This window comes from Trachemys scripta, chromosome 1 (genome assembly GCF_013100865.1).
Source record: "Trachemys scripta elegans isolate TJP31775 chromosome 1, CAS_Tse_1.0, whole genome shotgun sequence".
Taxonomy (NCBI): domain Eukaryota; kingdom Metazoa; phylum Chordata; order Testudines; family Emydidae; genus Trachemys; species Trachemys scripta.
In genome coordinates, this window is record NC_048298.1 from 31,911,782 (window position 1) to 31,935,205 (window position 23,424).

At 42.1% G+C, this 23,424-nt stretch overlaps 1 protein-coding gene across 6 annotated transcripts in view; it reads left to right on the plus strand.

The window, feature by feature from the left end:
• The first annotated feature begins 17,926 nt into the window (after nt 1-17,926).
• Nucleotides 17,927-23,424, plus strand: part of TAFA5 (TAFA chemokine like family member 5) — a 595,960-nt gene continuing 590,462 nt past the window's right edge. For 4 of the 6 annotated variants that reach the window (XR_004645351.1, XR_004645349.1, XR_004645347.1 and 1 more), the window contains exon 1: nt 17,928-18,650. Coding sequence is in view for 1 of the 6 variants with exons in the window: in XM_034767165.1 (XP_034623056.1) it covers nt 18,539-18,650 (112 nt within the window). In the remaining 5 variants the exon portion in view is untranslated. Of the gene's footprint in view, nt 18,651-23,424 lie in introns of all 6 variants that reach the window. The other 2 variants (XR_004645354.1, XM_034767165.1) reach the window with 2 other exon arrangements.

Genomic DNA, 23,424 nt, shown 5'->3' on the forward strand with positions numbered 1-23,424 from the left:
CTCGGCCCTTTAAATAGCCGCCGGAGCCCCGCGGCTTCCCCTGGGCTCCTGCGGCTATTTAAAGGGCTGGGGCGGTAGAAGCAGGGGAGCCCTAGGCCCTTTAAATAGCCCCCCAGAGCCCTGGGATGAAGCGGGGGTCTTGGGGGCAATTTAAAGGGCTGGGGCTCCAGCTGCCTCTGCTGCACCCCCTGCCCTGCTCGCAGCCAGTCCCTGTCTCCAGCCAGCCCTGCACCCCCTACCCGCCTCCAGCCCCGCCCCCCTGTCCGCACCAGCCCTGCACCCCCTGCCCTGCCTGCAGCCAGCCCTGCATCCCCTGTCCACAGCCATCCCCTGCCCACAGCCAACCCCTGCTGCACCCTCTGCCCTGTCTCCAGACAACCCCTGCCGCACCCCCCTGCAGCCCTGCCCAAAGCCAGCCAGCCCCATACAACCCCTGCCCACACCAGCCCTGCACCCCCTTCCCTGCCTGCAGCCAGTCCTGCCGCACCCCCTGCCCTGTCTCCAGTGAACCACTGCCGCACCCCCCTGCCAGTCCCGCACTCCTCTGTCTCCAGCCCTGGCAACCCATGCCGCACCCCCCTGCGGCCCTGCTTGAAGCCAGCCCGCCCCACACACCCCTGTCTCCAGCCAGCCCCCCACCCCTTGCCCTGCCTGCAGTCATCCCTGCCAGGGCCCCGCCGAAAATGTTCGAATTGGGCCCCGCACTTCCTAAAGCCGGCCCTGTTTGATAGAGCCAGGATTTCACATATAGGCTGTCTGTCATGGAAGTATGAAATAAAGGAGCTTAAATTACACTCACTAACCTAAAAATTCTCTTTTTGCTTTCATCTGTTGTCATTTTCTTAATCCCCTCTTCTCTCTTTCCAGTGCTAATCAAGTCTACTCCATTGCACAACACTCTCTCTTTTTTGTCTGTTTTGTTTCTTATGCTTCTTTCTCACTGCTTGATTCTCACTTCTTTTTTTTAAATAAGAGATCAAAAATCTTACATTTTTTCATAGTGGAGAGCTCTGCTTGACAGAGGCAGTCCAACAGTGGCCACTACCTCCATTCATTATTGTACAACAATCACAGCAATAGCACAGCTGGAAAAAATATCTGGAAAGTTATGTATGTAATTGTTGTATAGGTGGCCTCCTGTTTCATCACTCCATCCTCTTACATATCAACTGCTACTGTTAGAGTCAGATAGATTCCACCCTCCTTCCAGCTGCTCTTGGGACCATCTAGGCTCTTCTGCACAGTGAAAAGCATGGACACATGCAGAAGGAGCTGGAAGAAAAGAGTGGGGCACCAGAACCATGTGATCTAGCAGTTCTCTGCATTCCATTTACGATCTACAGACTATTGTGGACAGCTGGTGTACTAGATAATTCTTCTGTTGGGGAGCTTTGGCATATAGTCAGCCTTCTGGTGTGAATAACTGGTTATTTGCATGTGCAGATGTGGGTTCAAAATGTGAATAAGTAAATGAAGAACCCTCTTTTGAACCACTGGCTCATGAAGTTAGCATTTAAAATTGAGCATTGCAGAACTAGAATATCAAACCAGGTTTTAATGGCGTGTTTGCTATTTTGTTACACAAGAAAATGAGCATCTTACAATACAACCTCTATTGTAAAATCCTATTTAGAAATTAAATGCTATGTGTCTCTGGGTCATTTCTTTCTCTCTCATTTGTGCATTTTCCAAGACAGCTACCGCGCCTGTCGTTTCTTTGTCAGCATTGCCACAAGCTGTGGTATGCCAGTACCCTGCAGCTTCCTATTCAATTCATTGTATAATAGCAGTGGGCCATTTGCTGCCACCCTTGGTGTCACAAACAAAGTCAAAGGCAAACACTATGTTTCTAACATATGAGACAGTAGTGAATATCATATTGGAACAGTGAAGCCTACTGAAAAGTGAAATCCCTTCAGAGATGGATTTTTGTGACTGCAGAAAATTGAGGCAACCCTTTTAGAATAATCACCAGTTTTCTTTGGTAATGGTGTCACAACCTGGCCCAGATGCACTCTGGTTGGACAGCTATTTGTTTTGATGGGTTCCCACCGCGACTCCCAGGTGCTTCTAAGGGTATGTCTACTCTGCAATTAAAAACCTGTGGCTGGCCCATGCCAGCTGACTTGTGCTCATGGGCCTCAGGGCGGTTTAATTACAGTGTAGACATCTGGGCTTAGGCTGGAGCCTAGGCTCTAGGACCCTACATCCTGGGAGGGTTCCCACAGCTCGGCTATAGCCTGAGCCAGAACGTCTGCATCACGATTAAAAAATCCCAAGCCCGAGCCAGCTGGAATGGGCAAGCTGCGTGTGATCAATTGTATTGTAGACATACCCTAAGACCCCTGGGTCTGGGCTGTGACTGGTCAGTGTTCCTAGCTCTGGGAATCTCAGGGTACATCTACACTGCAACAATACAGCCACAGCTGGCCCAGGCTCACACTGCAGGACTATACAATTGTAATATAGATGTTAGGGTTTTGGCTGGAGCCTGGGCTCTGAGACCTGTCGAGGGTGGAGTGTCTCAGACCCCAGGCTCCAGATAGAGCCTGAACATCTACACAGTTATTTTTATCCCCGCAGCCTGAGCCCCAATTAGCTGACCCAGACTCAGAGATTCAGTGCCACAGGTTTTTTTAAAATCAGTGTTAGATATGGCATGGCATCCTAAGGCATACTCCCACATGCAGACCCCATGTAATGCCCTTCTTAGGCAGCAAGACCTCACACTCTGGCTGCCTAAACCCTGCCATTAATGACCCAACTTTCCCAAGCCCTTAGTTTCTTAGACATATTTAGTCCTCCCCCTAAAGTCCAGCTGGCTATGGAAGCTCTCGTTTCCTGGTTAGACACTTCAAGGGCTATGTGGCATTAAATCAGGTACACAAGCTTAACAAAGGAATTTCTTAGGCACACACACTTCACTCCCAAAAAGAAACCATAAGAGTTGTTCTGTGGAAAACAGAACACTTCTAAATGCAAAGTGCCTCTGGTCTGATCTCACCAGCTCCTTGAGAGTTATGGATTTGGTGCAATTCCTGAGATCCCCCTCTGGCCTGGTTAGCCTGGCTGCCTTGCTTCCGGGAGTGGGATGGCCTTCTCTGCTAAGAGAAGCACCACTTAAAAAATGACTGTCCCCTATTTCCCTATATGCAGCAAGCCATGGGCTGGTCCAGGCTCCACTCCCATCAGCTTTTATGTTAGAGACACATTCACAATCAATGGCTCTGCTGGTAGAAACCCCACTGAACCACTCTTCTCAACTGAAGAACGATGTTGGCCCCTTGATTGATTTGTCACATCTTCTCAGCTATAGTCTGTTGACTAGGTATCAAGTCTCTGCTACAAAATGGATTCTCTAATACACAGTGAAGCTTGCAATCACAAATGGGGTTCACAAAACAAAATGTAATTCATAATTTGACACAAACTATTGCCAAAATTATCAGAGGTATCACCCAGATTACACAACATTTTGCAGAAAGGATGCAAGATTCTTTAAAATAAATAAAGAACTGGTTGTGGATCTCTTTCCCTATGCTAAAATCTTTGCCAAGTCAGGTTAAGCTTTGTCCTCTTCTCAAACATCTATGAGTTCAGAATTCATGGGAAAGGTGACTGGGCAGAGGCAAAAGGAAAGTTTTTCAGAGAGGGGGGGGGGGAAGGAAATCTGAGATGCAGGATTCAAATCTATCTCTTGAACATCCACAGAATTCAGGAATGTTTGGATCCAGGGCTTTTCTTCAGCCCATTATTGAACTAATGTGATAGATTTAAAACGGGCTCAAATGTCAATTTCCCCCATCAGTCAGAGATGCTTAAACTAGCTTTTTAGGACTGGATTGCACACTCATTAAAATCAATGGAAGTCTTTCTACCGCATTCATGGGAACTAGATCAGGCCCTTAGTTTGAGTCTGTCACAGGGAACTTCTTCAGCTTCCCAGCAAGCAGTACTGCCTAGACTATTTTTGTGGTCTTTTAGTCAAACACCCTCAGGCTGTTTCCCTTTTACCCCATATGCATTTAATCTTCAGTTTCAACACATAACAGAGAATATTCATATTATACACATATACATATATATATATATGAACAGAAGAAGATTTCCACACACCTTCTCTGCCCTCCCCAATTCACCATCTGAGCTCCTTATATTGCCTGTTCCTCCCAAGTATATCTCCTCTCAGTTATTGAGCTAATTACCTCATTAGCCCAACAATTACCATAAAATGTTAGTAATGCCCACTAGAAACAGGCTAACTGGGTCCAGTTAAGTCTGCAGCCTTCTCTGTGCTGCAGCAACTTTACTTCGATAACCAGAGAGTCCAGCTAGCACGCTGTCACAGAGCCCATGGCTAATTTTTAAGCCCCAAGGCAGATTTCTTTTTCTTGAGATGGAATAAAAATCAACAACTATCATAGAAAGAAAAATAAACACAAAAATTGAAACAGAACACAGAAGGGACCCTGCCAATATTGCCAACTACCCACATTGCTCATGCAATTGCTGTAACTATGTATGCAAATAATAGTGTTCCATGGAACATACACACAGATTTGCAACACAAGTGCTATGAGCATTTTAGATATCAAGGTGAAAGGTGTCTTATATTAAAAAAAGGTAGACGTAAGTGAGGTTTGCTATTAAACTTAGCCCTTACATTCAAAATGGGTCTTTGTTTTGTTTTATAACTAGGTGCACCAAGAAACTATACAAATCAGTACAAATAGAAGGCAGAGATGGCTTAAACCAAAGTGTTTTAACATCATAATCTGAGAGAGATTTCAATAGCATGTAGTAGCTTTTGAGACCTTGGGTTGACTGTTATTTATGACATGAATAGATTTTTTTAAAGTGAGATCTACAATTAGGGAAAACAAATGATTGTGAATGAATTTACAACTTAATAAGCCTAGTAATGGGCTAGATGATGGGCATAGTCATTTTCCTTACCATTAATGCATACCTAGGTCAGTACAATTACTGACCTAAAATTATTCTACTATGCCTGTTTGAATAACATACACGAAATAACAACATGCATGAGCCCTTACCAGCCCCAAATAGCCTTCTTGCTAATTCAGAGCAAAATGTTTGCATTAAATGTCAAACTTAACCTTGGGCTCAAGGTTTGATGCCTACATGAAACTCGGTTCATGCTCACTATGATGGGATCTACAGGACTTCCCCCTGCTAAGGAGCTCTTGGAATCAAAAAGCATGGGAGCTGCTCCCATTTCATAGGAGAAAGTTCTACTTCCATAGCAGTTACAGAATTCCAGTCTATGCATTCTGTGGATTTCAGAGACCTTGGCCCATCCATCTATTTACCATCTATGTAAACTGGGCTATGCAAGTGATGTCAGGGACTAACCGCAAGTTGCCTCTGTCACAGGCATAGTCAACTTCACAGGCTGAACTCTCACCAGGCTTCTATGTTTGGATCCACAAGCTGGGCCCATGTACTTCTAAACATGATGGTTCTGGGATGCTAAAGATGGTGCGTGCATTTGATGAGATTCAAAACTCTACTGTAGAATATGCATCAGAAAAGTCCCTACTGATGATAGCTGGCACCTTACTGAGGAACCCTTCAAGGTGATAGGACACGGCCAGCTCAGTTATTTTCAGAGGTCCCATATCAAGCCTGTAATATCTATGCAGTGAGAAGAGAATTCTGGGAAACTGAAGATCAAATTATTTATTGCAACCATTTGAAGTCCCAACATAGACCACATGGGGAAAATATATGAGGAACACCAGGACCTCACAAAATGTTAGGAGTGAGTCCAAATGTCAGTGTAGCGGTCTAACATATGGCAGGATTTAATCTGTAAAATGGAATCACACAAGTCATGAAGAATGACCAGATAAAGACAATTCAAAACCTGTCATATCCACAGCATTACCTATTATGCTTTGAAAAGAATTATGCTAGACCTGGCAACCATTTTATTTTTCTAGATTTGTAAAATTCTATGTCTATTACTTGTTGATTTGTGCATTTGGTGAGAACATTTTTAAAGGCACATTTAAGCTTCTTTGCAATCTGGAAGAAATAGCCTCTGACAATGGGATACAGTTTGCCAGCTCTAAATTCTAGACAGTTTAGATACAGTATGATTTAAAGCATATTATGATCTCCAGCTCTTTTTAGCCATAAATTGACTGGTAAAGAATGCAATGCTGATTACCATGACAAAAAGACCCCCCTATCAGCTCTGCTGAATTACAGAGTATGCCCCATATTCATTATCCCAGTAAACTCAGTTCAGCTGCTTATAGATTGAGATCAGAACAACACTGGAACCCTTACAAGTCAGTCTGCATCCAAAATGGCTCTACTTTAAAGAGGTGAGGCTGAGAGGTTACCAGTCTAAGGTAGTCTGGCATTTTCCTTTGACTTTTGGAATACAGCCTGAAAGTTACACAAACGGACCCAGTCCTGATAAAACTGGACAAAGCCAGCTGCTGCCCTTCTTTGCTCCCCTACAGCTGTAGAGGGGAGAGTTAGACTGAGCCTCACTGTTTAAGCTTGAACATATTTTTAACATTGCATTTTTCCCCTCAGTACCTAACATTTGACAAACTGACTGTGCAGCTCACTCTGTTCTAACTGGAGAGGAATTCTGTTCAATTGAAGATAATACTGTCAATTGCAGGATACAGGCATGATTGAGGCAATCAGGTTCTCTAGGGTAGCAGTGAAGGGAAGTCTCCAAGAGCTGGGCAAGATCAATACAGCCTGCAGGCAGGAGTCAGCCAACATGTTTGCTCGCGTGGCCAGCAGGAGACAGAGCCAAGCCTGTTCCCAGCAAAGGAGCAGTTCCTGTGTACTAAGCAGCCAGCTTCAGTCAGAATGAGATGAACCCTGGGGAATTAACTCCTTAGAGTCAAGTGAATCCGCTGTGGCTGTTCTGGTAGTTTGTGTGTAGTAGGTAAACTTGTACAACTGAGCTATATCATCCTCCTACTGACACTGGGGGCAACAGCATTAACATTATTGTACACAAGATACAATACTGAATTACTGACTTCTGCAGGCATGTAAGAGAGGGAATGTTTCTACAAGTAGGTACAGAAGTACCTTGTAGTATTTCTACAAGTAGGTACATGCATTCACACATATCACAAATACTACACCAAATCTGCACACTGAGTTACACAATTCCATCCAAATAATTTCAATTCATTAGGATTCTAGTGCGGTTATGCAGGCATAACAGGAGAATTTGACTCAGTGTACAAATTAAACTTCCAAAGCCTAAAAGGACAAGAACAGGGGGAGTGTGGCAGGGTAACACAAGGAAGCTTTGCACAAAGTAGAATTGATTTCTGTAAGGTAATTCCCATTTTCAGTAACCTCACTTTCCTATGTAAACCTCATTGATAAATGGATATAAATTTGGTTTGAGTGGGCCACAGAAAAAAGTGAGTAAAGTGAGGGAGGGTTGAGAGGAGAGAATAATACTGCGGTATTAATTGTTACATCCCTTTGATCTTGTCAGAATTATATTGTTGTGAATATTAATGTATCAAATTATTTTGTTTAATGAAATCTGTCCTAGATAAGACTACACTGGAAAATTAGCACTGCGTTGGTAGGAAAGTGATTCATTAGACACACAAATCATGGGTTTATGCAAGATCATACCAAATTGATCATGAACGTTACACATTCAAACGAGGCAGTATCTAATTCACAGGCAAAAGGTAGACACAAAGACCAACTGAAAGACAATTTATAGAAACCTATGTTCCTTATTGGCCTCTCTCTTTTAAATATGAGCACATAAACAACTTGTTTGACTGAGTCTACTACTATTTTTTACCAAACCAGGCCCAATGTCACGTGCATAGAGAACATGGTGTTCAATCCCATCCTCCTGTATATAAATTCAACTTCTAGTGACATGAATAGGAGATGCACCTGAAGGGCAATATTGGTCCCATTGATACCAGTCAGCTCTGTGTTCTTGGGGAACCAGGGCACAGTATCCAGTCTGTCTGACTCATGAAAGACACGCCCCCACATCAGCCTCTGCTTGAACCAAAACCGATCAGAGAAAAGACTTGCAGAGAGCAATGAAGGGCAGATTGGAGACACATCTAGACCCCTCCTGACAAGGGTGACAAGATTAAAGCATCTCTATTAGCATACAGAATGAAAAACAGAGAACTGCACTGAACTCTGGGACCAGAAAAGCAGGGAAGCACTGCATCATGGGGGATGTCTGTCCCAGATGTTAATGAACCTACTCCCGAACACACCCAGCTCAACAATTATCAGACCAATTCTAGCAATGAATCCTTGATTGATATCCAAAATACTGAAGCAGCCTAATTACATTGTGAGCTCCCTGGTAAAAAACACCACCCATAGCCAAGAGTGTTCAGCTCCTATTGTCTAGCCTAAAGAAAACCCTTGTGTCACCAGTTTACCCATAAATAAATCTAGTGTTCTCCCTTGAACCATTGTATTTTCTCTACAAAAACCCCTACCTATGCCCAAGTAAGTATTCTGATGCATGGTCCCAAACTCTGCATCAGTTCTGCTGGGACTCCATCTCCTGACTGATCATGCTGGGGGCTCTGCCTGTCTCCAGCACTCAAGACCCTGAGCTACCACCATCACCTGGGAACCCCGACCAGTTCAAGCCTCGTAGAGAGGGTGAGATCCCTCTCTCTCTCTCTCTCTCTCTCTGTTTTCTTTTCTACCTCAGGTATTAACCTTTAATAATAATGTAACTGTTATGTTTGTTTAGCACTCCTTGTGTGGTTATCACTATTATTCAATAAATAACTTTTATGGTTAAGCTGGTTGCTTCTCTTTCTCTCTCTGAACTTTACTCTTTTGTGTTTTTAGCTTTCCCATTTACCCTGCAACAACACTTCTTTTACCTAAGCTAAAGATCCCTGTAGCGCCCAAAAATACTGTGGCGTTGCTCATCAAGTGGATTACTACCAGTACAATTATAATGTGAAAGTGGGGATAGGGACGTGATGAACCTGTGGCATATAAGGGTGGCACCTTGAAAGTGCTGCTTGACCCAGCCCATTGAGTACAGGGACATATAAGGGGATCAGCTTGAGAGTGCAGATTGACCCGGTCCACTCAGACTTGGGGGGTGTGTGTGTGTGTGTGTTCCTCTGATTCTGGGGCTGCAGGAACCCAGCCCTGGGGGACCTAGGTCCTGCAGGATAGCTCCATTGGGAGGGGACTTGCAGAAGGGAGAAGTAGAACTCCATATGAACACACAAGTGACACAAGCAGTACTTTAATAGAATTACAGAACAACCCTCCCTCCCCAGAAGAGTAACCCTAATAAATGAGCATACCCCAAAATAATGGGCACATCTGGTAACACCATGACACATGAATAAATGCCCCGTACAAAGCATGGTGTAAGGGACTAAGCAGTCTTGACTAGGAGTCACAGCTGGGCTGTGCTCTGCTTCTCAGGGTCAGTAGCTGCTGAGCAGAAGTCAGAGGAATTGCAAGGGCCAGCTTCAGTAAACAAGAATCTGGGTCAGAGTCAGACTAGGGTCAAAGGGAGTACCAGACTGGAATCAGGCAGGGCCAGTGCTACCATTAAGGTGAACTAGGCGGTTGCCTAGGGCACCAAGATTTGGGGGCGCCAAAAAGTAGTGCCCCCAATTTTTTTTTTTACAGCTTTCCTCCCCAAGTGCGCGGTCGCCGCTCCACTTCTCCCGCCTCCCAGGCTTGCAGCGCCAATCAGCTGTTTGGCGCTTCAAGCCTGGGAGGAGAATTAGAGCGGGGGTGACGTGCTCAGGGAGGAGGAGGAGCAGAAGTGAGCTGGGGTGGGGAGGTGCCGTACAGCTCCCCGGGCCAGGGGGATGGGGAGCTGCCGCAGGGGTGCCTCAGGGCGTGTGGGGAGGAGCTGCCGCAGGGCTCCCCATCCCAGCTCACCTCTGCTACGTCCCCTCCCCGAGCACACCATCGCTGCTCCACTTCTCCTGCCTCCCAGGCTTGCCTCAGCTGTTTGGCGCCACAAGCCTGGTAGGGGAGAAGAATTAGAGCGGGGGAGGCTTGCTCGGGGAGGAGGCGGAGCAGAGGTGAGCTGGGGTGGGGAGCTGCTGCATGGCTCCCAGGGGCGGGCCCAAGGTGGGAATTTTCCCCTGGGAGGGAAACTTCCTTGCACCGGCCCTGGAATCAGGGTCAGAGTCAGACCAGAGACAAGGCTGGAATCACAGCAGACTTTGTTGCCCAGATAATTTCCTGGAGCAACCCCTCAGCTTAAATAGGATGGTTGGTCAGTGGGCTGCAGGATATTGTCATGCTGGCTCTTTGGGGTGCTATTTCCTGCAGCACCTACTTTTCACAGTGCTCCCAGACTATTACTTTGCAGGGCTTTTTGGAAAAATCAAGGCAAACTAATAATGTAGCTGTAAGGTTCTATATTGATTCAATAGCTCCATATTTTGAAGCTCCACAGAGTACATCTAGGGGAGTCCATCTTCTGTCCTCTTTTACCTCATTATTGTACTTTCCACTAACTCTACTTCTCAAGATTCAGTCTCTTTTTCTGCTTCTTACAGCTAGCCCTTGTTTTGGAGAAGTGAGAAAGAGCATTTTATGATGATGGGGTTATCTACATTCTAGCAGATCAGAGAAGCCTTTGGAAACTCCCAAGTCTTGGTCTGAGCTACAATTTCCAGAAAATGTCACTTAAAGACAAATGGTTCACCATTACAGCAGAAGACTTTTAGGCCTATAAGCCACAGCTGGTTTACTGTGATTTACAGTAAGTTAGTGGTTTTCCAAGTACACCTCTACCCCGATATAACGCTGTCCTCAGGAGCCAAAAAATCTTACCGCATTATAGGTGAAACCGCGTTATATTGAACTTGCTTTAATCCGCCGGAGAGCGCAGCCCTGCCTCCCCCACCCCCCGCCCCCGGAGTGCTACTTTACCATGTTATAGCTGAATTCGTGTTATATCAGATCGCATTATATCGGGGTAGAGGTGTAGTTTACAGTTAGAAAACTGATGGATTCATATTTTGTGGACTTACTGGTTGGTTACCACATACTAGCTTTTTAATGTTGGATAGCAATACCAATCCCAAGAACCAGTTTCTGCCTAAGTGAAGGGAAACCACCTACCACAAAGACTGAAAGAGAACTGGGGAGTGGGTGAAGTAAAAATGCCTCTTCATGACTGTAAACATGCTTATATTTAACTGCTCTCACCTAACTAACTATAGCATCCCCTCCAGGGAAGACTTAAAAAAAGGAGACATCATGTCAAAGACTGACAATATGGTGGAAATTAACAATGTTCTTTATTTTGCTTGGTATAAATATGCTGGCTTTAAGATTTTAAATGGCTAATGTCTATATATCAAATGCAGTTGATTACTGAGTAATGTGTTAAAATTCAGAGCTAGATACTTAATTTGTTACTTCTTTCAGTTCAATATCTTAAGCAGGCTACTAGAAGTTAGACCTAAAATACCAGGAATTTGATGTAGATAATCTTCAAGATAGAATTTTGCCCTCATTTTGCTAAGACTTTTATATCCTCATCAGTCCTTATTCATTCAGTGATATGAAGACATTGTACTGTATTGTAATTTATTTCAGTCTTGTTTGCTGTTTCTTAGTCTGTGAAGACTTAATTGTTTCCTAATCTTAGGAAAAAGCTCACCTTTCTAAGTCATCAGTGTATCTGAGCTAGTTATTTTTGTTCTTGCTGTCAAATCTAGTATATTTTATCATCCTACCTGAGGTGATGACTCACTTCTGAATGAGTTGGTAATTTGCTAAACTTGAGGCACTTTCATAATAGCATTCCACATACAGAAAAACTTCATTTCCCAAACCAGTTAAGGTTGCTAAGTGACAAAAACATACTTTCCTACCACATCACTTACAAATTCCATGCACTTTAGTGCAAAGAAATGCAAAGTTATTGCTATTCTAAATCTTGCACTATTGCATCAGAAAAATGAATATGTTGCTTATATCTGCCACAAAGAGAAGCAGAGTTCATTACAACACCACCTTAACTCTGACCCATGGATTAGTTTATTTTTATGCATTATGATTTGTCTTGATTTTTGGCATCTGACTATTTTCTTTTTAAGGTTTACTCTTCAGTGAGGAGTATCATTTAACACTTATAAACTGGCAGCTGAAATTCTTGATAATGTATTTATAATTGCTTTCTTGAGAACAATATTGCGTATGCATTTTAACAGGAACAATGTATATCACTGTCAATTTCTAGTAAAACTATGCTTGTATGCGGACTTGTATTTGACACTAATAAGCATCATTAGTATGTATGCATATAAAACTTTTATTTGTCTTTCAGATGGATTTTTTTATTGTTTTATAAATAGCATTGTGTAAGAGTTATGTTAAGCAGTGTTGTGATGACACATTGATTATGCATACCAATGCATGTGGGCAGTGTAAGATTTTTTTTCCTTCACATATCATTTCCTTTCCTTTAAGTGTCTGGATTTTGCAAACAATTGGATAGGTTAGTACATTACTGTTGGTTAGCAACACCAAGTGTGTAGGTCTTGTTTGTTTTGAAGGAGCTTTTTCCTTTTAAGTAGACAATTAATTGAAAATCAAGTTTTTGTAACAGGAAAGAGGCTATTACTAGATAATTAAAATAAAGAAATGAGCAACACTCACCAAGTTAATAATGGCTAGAAAAAACACCCACATTAGCCTAGTAATTTTGAAATTGCAATGGAAAGAATGTCAATGAAAATGCACTGCCTGAAAGTAACACATCATAACTATATATCTGCAATGGCCATGAAAAGCATTCATAAGTGAGAGCACCCTACATACAAGAAATGAGCAATACTCACCAAGTTAATAATGGCTAGAAAAAACACCCACATTACCCTAGTAATTTTGAAATTGTAATGGAAAGAATGTCAATGAAAATGCACTGCCTGAAAGTAACACATCATAACTATATATCTGCAATGGCCATGAAAAGCACTCATAAGTGAGAGCACCCTACAAACAAGAAGTATAATGCCACGCCATGCCATGTGTTGGTCATTGAAATAATTAACTGTCAACAGCCTCTCTCAGAATTTGTCAGCTTTTTTCTTTTCTCCATCTTAAGTGTTAGAGAATCCAACTTTACTGTTCCTGACCTTGAAAAAATACCTTTACCATGAAACAATGTCAAAATCTGTTTCCAGGCATGTATATTTGTATAAATAAATGCATCTATAAAGTACAGAGTAGGAAGTAAACACTCAGCATTTGGGTGCTTAATTTTTAGGCACCCTTCCATTTTGCTGGAATCCACATCTCTGAGTTAGGGACCCAGTTTTTCTAAACAATGTATGATGAGGGCTGGGCACCTAAAGAAGTCAGCAAGCTGAATGGGGAGTTGCCTAAATTAGCCAATAGTAAATGCTGAGGAGAGGGGTGAGTCCTAAACCCTGACTCTCAAAGGGATTTAATCTAATGGAGACACCTCTCTCTGTTGGGGATTCATATCTGTGAATCCTCTCATGGAGTTAGGGCTGACCTGACATACGGGGGCCTTTCTACTGAAAAACTGGGGAGGAGCTGCCCCTTTTGCCAGCTAGTAGTCCAGTGGTTAGAACACTCCCCCATGCTGTATGAGCCCCAAGTTCAAATGCCTCCTTTGCCAGAAATTAGGCAGTTATATGAACGCAGGTCTGGCATTTCTCAGGTTAGTTGCCTAACCTGTGGGATACTGGGTTTCATTAGGTGAGTCTCTCTTAATTTGGAGCTGGGTTAAATTTTTCAGTCCAATAGTAAATTGGCAAAAAATCTAGTTTTGGGGCACCCAAAACAATTCACAAATTTGGGCTGAACTCAGCGAATGGTTTCAACCAAATAACAAAAGAAGAAGACATTACTAGAATGTCTAAACAGTTCCTTCTGAAAATTAAAAAAAACTAAACATAATAGCAATCATTAAAATATTTGCTTGATTAAAACCTCTTCAAATAGAGTCTGAAAACTCTGAAAACTAACTGCACTTGTAAATGTAATGATAGAAGGTCTCCTACAAATTCTTCTTAACCTAAACCAACTTGTACCCTAACCTATTTCAGCTTGTACCACCAATGAACCCCCAATGGTCCCCACTGTCTTCTGGGAGAACCAAGTCAACTGCAACCCACTTTCATTTTTCCTGATGTTCATCAGGCACAAAGAAAATAGACACTGCAAATCATTGAAGAGCCTTGTTAATGCAAAATATTATAGATGTAAATATGTATATAATATTAACATTACTTAATATTTTAGTATTAAGCCTCACAACTCTTCCGCTTTTGGAATCTGGCTGGTATGACATCAGGAGATGAAGTTATACAGCCCTCATTATTACTTCAGTGGGTATTTTTTGAAGTTGTCATTTAAGAAAACCAATTTTTATTAGTAATAAAATTGTGACAGTGTCTCACCAGGTCAGGTCAGAGCCATAGACCAATTCACTTCTGTCTGAATATCAAAGTCATGTTAGTTGTATTAGTGAGTAATAGTGTGAAGCTAATTCACAGGTATGCTAATAGAGATAAAAAAGATACTAATATAATTGTATTCATTTATCTGTAATTGGTTGTTTGATATTATGTATATATTTTGCATATCCTGTAGTTGGATAACTCTAGATCAAAGTGTGTGTTAGTGTTAAGATGAGAAGATGTTTGTTGTATAAACTATTCACAACATATTATCTTGCAGACACCAAGCAGTGGATTTAATTGTCTCCCCTTTTGGGGAGCTCATGCTACTTAATGATAGCAAAAGAAACTTTATAATTGGAATGGTAGGGGGACTAGAAAAAACATTTAGGGCCAGATTCTGCCACCCTTACTCACACTGAGCAGGATCTCACTTTGTGAGTAGTCTCACTGAAATCAATAGGACTTTTTGTGGAGTAAGGCCCAGATTCACAAAAAGACTGGCATTGCAATTTGTAATTTTTAGACACCTTGAAAATCCCTAAACCCTGATCTAGGCACCTTGGTTTTGTATGCATTGTGAGATGAAGTGGCCTGGTAATGGGGTCCATAGGAGGTGGGGGGGCTGCATAAGTTAGCCAATAGATTATGACAGAGGGGTATGTCCTAGGCCCCACCCCTCTCAGGAAACCCCTGTCCTGGAGTCAGGTGCCTAAGCCGTTCTTTCAAGAAAGGTGGATGCCTAAACCAAAATCCATCTAAAACAGTTGAGTTGGCAGCATCCCCCTCCCTTCTAACTTTTAGTATAGATTCAAGGCTGGATTCTTTGAGAGAGATGCTTTGGTTGAACAAAAATTACTAGAACATTTGCAGCAATTGCTAGGTGAAATTCTGTGGCTTGTTATATACTAGGACAGACTGGATGATATAATGGTTCCTTCTAGCCTTAAATCATATCTGTACATACACCAAACTCTCTGTGTCTGTTACAGAGTTGCTATCTTGGGGGTATTTGTGTCTGCACATGTGTTCTAATAAATTTCTCAATACTGTGTTCAAGGGTACAGGTTAATGGAGATCAGATTTCATTGCATATTCACAGGGACCTGTTTAATTTACATGTTGGTACTGGAATTACAGTAAACAGCATATCATGTGGATACATTTGTTTCCTAATAGTTATGTGAATGGAAAACTTGAAAGCCCCAATTTTTTTTTTAAGAAACTGATTATGCAGTAATGTTTTAAAATAGTATATTTCAATGGATGCCAAAAGAACTGTGGAATTTATACTGATTTATAAAGAAAATGTGGAATCTCGGTGATTAGGAGGGTTCACAAAGATTTATTCACTAAACACTAAATAATGAGAATTAAATGCTCCTTTTCACAATGAGGGGAAGAAACGCTTAGCCCATTCCTTTAATGGTAGATTTGCTTTATAGTCTATTCTCAAACATAACAAAAAGGACTTTAGCACTGAAAAATGAGGCAAAGGGAAATGGCATCTTGGAAGGGAAGGTTGTACATAAACTATTATAATATGACAGCTCTAGAGACATCTGTGTAGTATAACTGAGCACATAAGCTTATTGCCCTAGCACTCAAGGTGCAAAATACTGTTCAAAGAGTAGATTTCAAGTCAAGGAATCTGAATCAACCTTATTTTCATAGTGCAAATGTGTGCATGTTGTTGCTGCATGAGGCAGATCAAGCCAACAAAGTGCTTTAATTATGTTTATTTGTATGAAAATTTCCTCCGAAACCCTTTCTTGAAAATAATATACGTCCCATTTACAATGATCATTTTTTAGGTATGTTAAGTGACTGAAAAGGAAGGAAAGCAACGTCTGAAGTATACCGTGCTGTGCGTTTTCACAATATTTGCATAGCGTGAGCAGAGATCCTCTCATAGCCCTTTCCAGCCTGCCAATCCTAATTCAACACTTTCCTCGGAGTTGCACAGAGCTTGGTTACTTAATGTAGAATCTAAAACTTTGAGGATATTGTTAAGGAGACACCAAATGGAAAGCTCTGCTGCAAGGAACCTTTTGAAGTGTTTAGTTTGATCAAAAATTCTCCGGGACCCTGCATGAATCCTAAACTGGGCTCTGTTCCCATGTTGGAATGTCACCACTTGAAGGGTGACATGTTTCACTACAGCAAGAGAAATAGTCTGTAGTACCTTCAAGTAGTCTGGCTAGGGACCACACTTGGATACAGAAGGAATGTTTCCATTAACCTGCTTGTAAACTGGCCTACAAGGAAGGTCACAGGTTGCAGGATATTTACAGTGGGTGGCCAGGCCAAGAGATACCTACAGGAGAGGAATTACCAACCTTTTCTTTAGCTCCTTTAAACTGAGCATCAGCTTTATTTTTTTATTTTTTTTTTAAAGTCTCACAAAAGAGTGGGAACAGCTGGGAAACAGTTCCCACACTGATGTTGCTGGTGTCGCTACCTGCCCTACCCATCCTGCTCAGCAGGGCAGTGAATTTTGCTAACAAGGAGAATCTGTGTTAGGAAAAGAAAAAAAAAAAAAAAAAACGCGCTGCGGAAAAGCTCTCGGCAAGCCTCTCAAGGAGAGGGACAAGTTTGCCTTGGAGGCGCGCTGCTCTGCACCAATCAGCAGGTGGGGGTGAGGGCAGATCCCTCCCGGCTGTGAACCAGTGAAGACAACCCGGCTTTGCTCCGAGATGGGCAGGCAGGAGCCCGCGCTGCTGCCATAGAGCCGGAGGGAGGTATGACCTCTCCCCGTTAGCTCCTGTCCGCTCGCTCCCCGCCGGCTGCTGCGCACCTGCTGCTCTAGATGCAGCCCAGCTCAGGCGTCCTCTAGCGGGAAGCGGCCGCCCTGGAGCCTGGCTTCCGTGAGACCCTCCCACCCGCAAAGGGTTAAACGCTTCCGACGTGGTTTCGGTGTCAAAACGAGCGCGGAGCTGAGGAGGGAAAGCCGGGAAGCGGGGACCTGCAAGAAGCTGCGGTGCCAGGCAGCCAGCGAGAGGCGCACAAGGAGCCGGCATGGGCCAGCGGGGGGAAAGCGCCCTGCGCGCCCAAGCGCTGTGACGGCCGCCTGGCGTGGCGCGCCCAGGCTGGGCTTGGCCGGGGCAGCTCCGGAGCGCCCTTCACCTGTGGGCGTGACCTGCTTCCCCCTCCCTCCTTTTATTGCCGGGGCCGCCGCCGCGGCTGCAGCAGCAGAGGCGCCAAGGGGCTGAGAGCGGAGCCGGTGGAAGCGGCTGCGGGGAGCTGCTGCGGCGGCGGCCTCAGCGCCTCTGTGTAAAGTGTCCCGTGAGCCAGGGATTCTTGTTGCCCCTTCTCCATCCAAGCCCCGAGGAGGCGGCAGGAGGGGAGATCTGGCTCTTCTAGCTGCTCCTGCTCCGGGGCTCCCGGGCCGGCGTGTCTGCCTGGCTCTGTCGCCGTCCCCAGCTGTTGGCAGGCGTAGCTCCCGCCGGGCTCCCTCCCCCCCACCCCACGGCGGCATTTGGAGCGGATCTGCTTGAGTTCCCGGCCTCTGTGGAGTTACCGGCAGTCACCTTGCCAGCCTGGGGCGGCCGCTGAATCGGCCCGCACCCCGTGCGCTGCCTGCGCCCCAATGCTGGATTGGACTGTGAAGTGGTTGCAGTTGGGCAGGGGGTTACCCTAAAACTGCCTTTGGGCTGGAGAGTGGGGAGGTTTCCATCCGAGTCTCCTCGTGACTGTAACTGATTTGATTTAAGAAAATTCAGGGGGTGGTTTGTTTGTTTTTTCGCGGGGAGGGGGCGGAAACTAGCAAAGCAACAAAAAACTTGCTGACATAAAAAGCCTAATTTGTGGCTCAGTAGCACCAGGCATCTTAAGCCCAGCAACATCTAAAACGCTAGTGAATCGGTGCAGGTGGAAACCCATCAACCCTCCCCTGCACAGAGGTTTTTCTATGCTTTAGAAATATTTTGCTTTCTCGCTGAAAGATGCTTCCTGCAGGCTTGCAGATGCTCAACCCTTGGGTCTTGTGAAGATGTTTTTCTTTGGGATTACACGTGGAGAAAGGCGATCCGTCAAGGGGAGAACTGGCTGGTGAAACTAACTGACATTCTTGCTCCGGGGAAGTGGCTTCAATGGCTCCATCTCCCAGGACAAGCAGTAGAAAAGATGCCAACGCCTTGCCAAGCATGTCCTCAACTTTCTGGGCAATCATGATCCTGGCTAGTCTTCTAATCGCCTACTGCAGTAAGTACATTTGTTATGATGCTACCACTGGACACAAATCCACACCCTTTCCAGCCGAGGTAACGCATATCTTCAAGGCCAGGGTTTCAAACCAACACACCTAGTCTATGCTCTAGATTCTCTCTCTTCCCCTCCCTGCCAATTAAAAAGCAGATAAGACCCGACGCTTTAATATTACTATTACAGAAGAACACTTGAGATATTGGTAGATTGTAGTTGTGGTGTTTCAAACATGGATACAGTATTTCTCTTTGATTTTAAGAACAAACTTGAGATTTACTAAACTTAATCCAATTGAATATTCCATAGTGATTAGTTCCAATGTTTATTAAACGTAATCAACTTTGAGTAGGAGTGCTACCCCTCCCCCCTCCAGTCATTCACTCACACACTTCATGAACAAGAGTTATTTTGCTCTGGTTGATTTTTCTTAGGGAGAGCACATACTTAGTCTATGACAGATGTCTTAATATTGCCAGGATCATATGTGATTCTCTGACTGTGAAATTGCATTGGAACAAACCCCAGAATTTCCTTAGCACTACCTCAGCAGTATTCTAAAGCCACATCAGGAGTTATCAGCTGATGATTGTATATTAGTTTCTTGCAGGGTTGATATTCTCAGATTAAAGTACTGAAGGGCATAAATGTAATTGCACAGATTTTAGGGGTATACAGTGTTGGTAGGAATGGATACCCTAAGTATTAAAAATTTTTTTAAAAAATGTACTTTATTTTTGGCTGAAAAAATCAGATATTAACACTGATAATGCCAGTCAGTATTATTGCTCCCAGTAAGTTTAGTTCTCAAACAGTTATGTAATATAGGTATAGTTTGACCATCTTCTTGCAAAAAGACAAAATTGTCCACAGTACTAGACTGAGCATTCAACAACAAAAGTAAAAAAAAAAAAAAATAGTTTGTGTTTATAATAAACCATATCAATATAGGGACAAGTTCGTATACAACTTTAACTGTCAAAAATGAATTTTAACCCATGCTGTATTCTCCATATATTGGTCACTTGACTTGGCTGGGATCTGTAACTTATGTGACATGAATATTCCTTTCATAAATGTAAAGTAGACATTCTGCAGAAAGCTTGTCATGATGAGCTGTAGTGGTGGTAGGCGATGATGGAAAAGAAATGGATTCTGGTTTTAAAGAGTGTGCCTAAGGCATTTCCTAACCCCTCCATTCTATTCTCTCAAACCCTTATCAAATTTACCATCCCTCAGCATTCTCTGAAATGAGATTGCAACTAGCCATGAGAACTTTTCCTTCACTGCTTTACATGTTATAGTGGCTCATGACACTGACAGTCTTCATTCACTGCTTTGTGTGACAGAGGCTCATGATGCTTTCTCAAAGATAATTCCAGTTTAATGTAGAATGATTTTGTAAGCATTTATTTTAATTTAATACATTCTGAATTAAATAGGTCATTAAAATAATGTAAAATATGCTTCCCTTTTAATCAGTTCTGTTTTGTACATGATGTAGTATTCAGTTTGCTCATAAACACTGAGGATATCCTAAACAACTTATTAAGATTTAACAGAATTTAGTGCATTGGGAGATAAGTGTTCTACTAATCAATAAATGCATATTAGAGGGTGATTAGCTAAAGTGCAATGAGGATTAAGCTGTATCTTATTTTATTAAATCTGTATTAACTTCTATACAAATGTTCTCCAGAAAGTGCATATCTCCAGAGTCACAGGTTTCCTAGATGAAAATGACAAGAATTCTCCTCTGAATATACCTTCGATAGTCACATTCCAGTAATGGGTTAACTGTAAATCCCAACAACTATCAGAAGGAGTTTTAAAATATATATAAATTAAATTAGTGTTTAAGGATGAGAGAGTTGGTATTGTTCTGTGAAAGGGGAGGATTTTTTGCCTTCAATTCTATTGTTATTTATTGTTCAGTATATTTTTAGCATTGCTTATGGGTGCTGAACAATTAAATGTTAACTGGTATATGCAGACAATATCTTGGTGTGTTCAAATGAACAACCACTAATTTATTTTGCCAGCAAATTTTATACTAGATGGTGTTGATCAAACATACCATATTCTTTGTACCATATAGTGCTGAATAAACACCAGGCAGCCTAAAACATGTAGTGTCGTGTCACTTCACCATTTATGTGGAGTTTCACTGATTTAATGACTGAAGGTGAAATTCCAAATGTTAATGAAGTATCATTTACATACTATCTGAGTGCTGTAGTACTTGAAGAATTGTTAATAACATTCCTTCCCTGAAGGAAAGGGTGAAGATGTCTAAAAATCTTAGGAAGAAGAGTACAGATACTAGCTCATAGTTTATAGTATTACACCAAATCTCTTCAGATTCATATAGGTCTAGTCATCCATTCATCATATGATGTATTGTTTGTTAAAGGGGAGAGTCTTTTTGCTTTCTTTAAAGAGAAATAAGAGACTTGAATTGCTTTTATCAAAATGTTTTAAAAATACTCACCAAAACATAACCGATTGGCCAACATTTTCACACACTTATGGCTTCAAGTAATGGAAATTACACTAAGCCTTCAGATCTCTCTCTCTCTCTCTCCCCGACACACACACAACTTTGCTAAATATAAAGTAGTAAATGTTATACTCATTAAAACAATAAAAAATATCCAATAAGGATTTATATCCCTAACTGTATCCTTTTTATATAACTGTGAAACCCTGGAGCTGTGGTTCCAGTGAAGACAGAACTTTTATAGTATTGTAAAAGCAAATGAAAAATGCAAATTAAACTGTTCTGTCTGTATTGCTCATTTGCTTTATCAGTCTGTTCATGCTGACAGCGTATTCACAATGCAGTTGTATGACGGCTGCTTGTTTCCCTTCCCTATTACTTTAGATTTTTATTATTAGGAATATGTTTCTGTTGTGCAGGACAGCTGTTAGTAAGAGCAACTGATGTTACACTTTGAATTGAATTTAGCACATTTGTGGAAACTTAGAGAGCTTTCAGGAAATGCATGTACAGTCAACAAGATTTTTATTTATTTATTTTCTGAAGCACTATTATTTTCTCTTTGTAGTGGTAAAGATGGTAACCTGGCCATTTTTCTTTCCTAAATGTTTAGATTATATTTAGGGATAGTGGCTCCATCCTATGGTTGAAGACAGACCTGCACTGTACCAATTAGGTTAGTTGCTATAGTGATAAAGTCTTGTAATTCTTTCATCCTGAGGAAAATATTCTGAATTATGATTGTAGGCCCTTAATGGGGGGAAGAAGTGAGACAAATATGAGATGGTTAAAAAGTAGACTGTCTAAGACTGTATGATAACAATTACCAAGGAGCTTACTTGTTTACAAGAAATAAAGTAAATATAAAGAAAACTGGAATATCACTGTCCTCCCTGCTGCTGAGCACCCTCAATTACCATTGAAGGGATCAGAGTTGGTAGCGCTCTCAAACCCTAATTTTACAAACTTAATTAATGATCAGTAACAGACTGGAGAGAACTACTTGCCCCAACTTTGTTTTGTGAAGGTGTATTGAAAGCAGTCAGTAAAAATGTACAGATAGGTGTTAGAAGGCTGGATCTCCTTTTTCCTGTGTGTAAAGTAAAACCATTCATCTGAATTTCCTATGACTTTAAAACAGAATGCCACCTTAGAAATGCAGGAGGCATATTCTTGACCACCACAGCATGAATTCTGTATGGGTTTACTTCAACTCACTTCATTGTAAATATTAAGTTATTTGTTTGGTATGATTCTTATACTTAAATAATAGCTGTTGAAACAAAGTGCACTTCAGCATTAGCTATGTTGTTGCAGTTAAGACTCTTTGACTTCCCCTGTTCAGTACTATTATGTAAGCAAAAGGATAATAGCGGCGTATCCCTTTTTAGGTGTTTTTTTTTTTTTTCCTTTTCTTTATTGAAGTAATATTCTGAAGTGCATTAGATATGGATTTTTAAAAAAGCACTACCAAAATTGAGTTCTATTTTGAAAGTTCACCTTTCTAGTTTATATAGCATGGTTTGAAGAGGTATCATAAGCCAGACTTCATATCACTGACTCGTAACACAAAATCCTGTGGTCATGTAAGTTCACTGTAACTGCATAATCCTTTTGTGTTTGAAATAAATTGAAACATTTCTTCTGACTCATTATTTTTCCTTTGTTGAATTCAATATTAAAAAAAAATAGTGATAGAATAGTTAGAGGTTAGGCATACATTAAGGGCCTGATCCTGAAGCCCCTCCATTTCAGTCAATGGAAATTTTATGTGCAGCAGCACTGAAGGATCAGACCTTTAATTTTTCCTTGTTTTTTTTTTTTAGTTATGTTTTGAATAACATTACATATGTAGACGACATAAACGATTTCAATAACCGCACAAAACAACTTTCAGCGCTAAAGTTAAAGCAGGAGAGTTTCAGATATATTGCCAAATATCAACTATTTTAAAAGGGGAAAAAAAATACATTAATGCTCATGAAAGGTGCCAGATTGACCTCACCTGAAACTCAAGTCCTCTGTTTATGCACAGAATAGACACTGCCACCATCCATCCAATATGAGTTTCTTGCTATCCTGTCAATCCTGTTCTGGAGGTATCCTCTTTCTAGGGGGGAGAGGGCAGTATGGCTTTTAGGCCTAGCCATTCCTGGGCATGTCTTCTGAAACTGCCAGCAAAGATACCAATTAGTTCTAACTGAACAACTCCACTAAGCAGTGGACTGAAACTACCAACTCATTTCACGCAGGCCACTGAACAATTGTCAGATG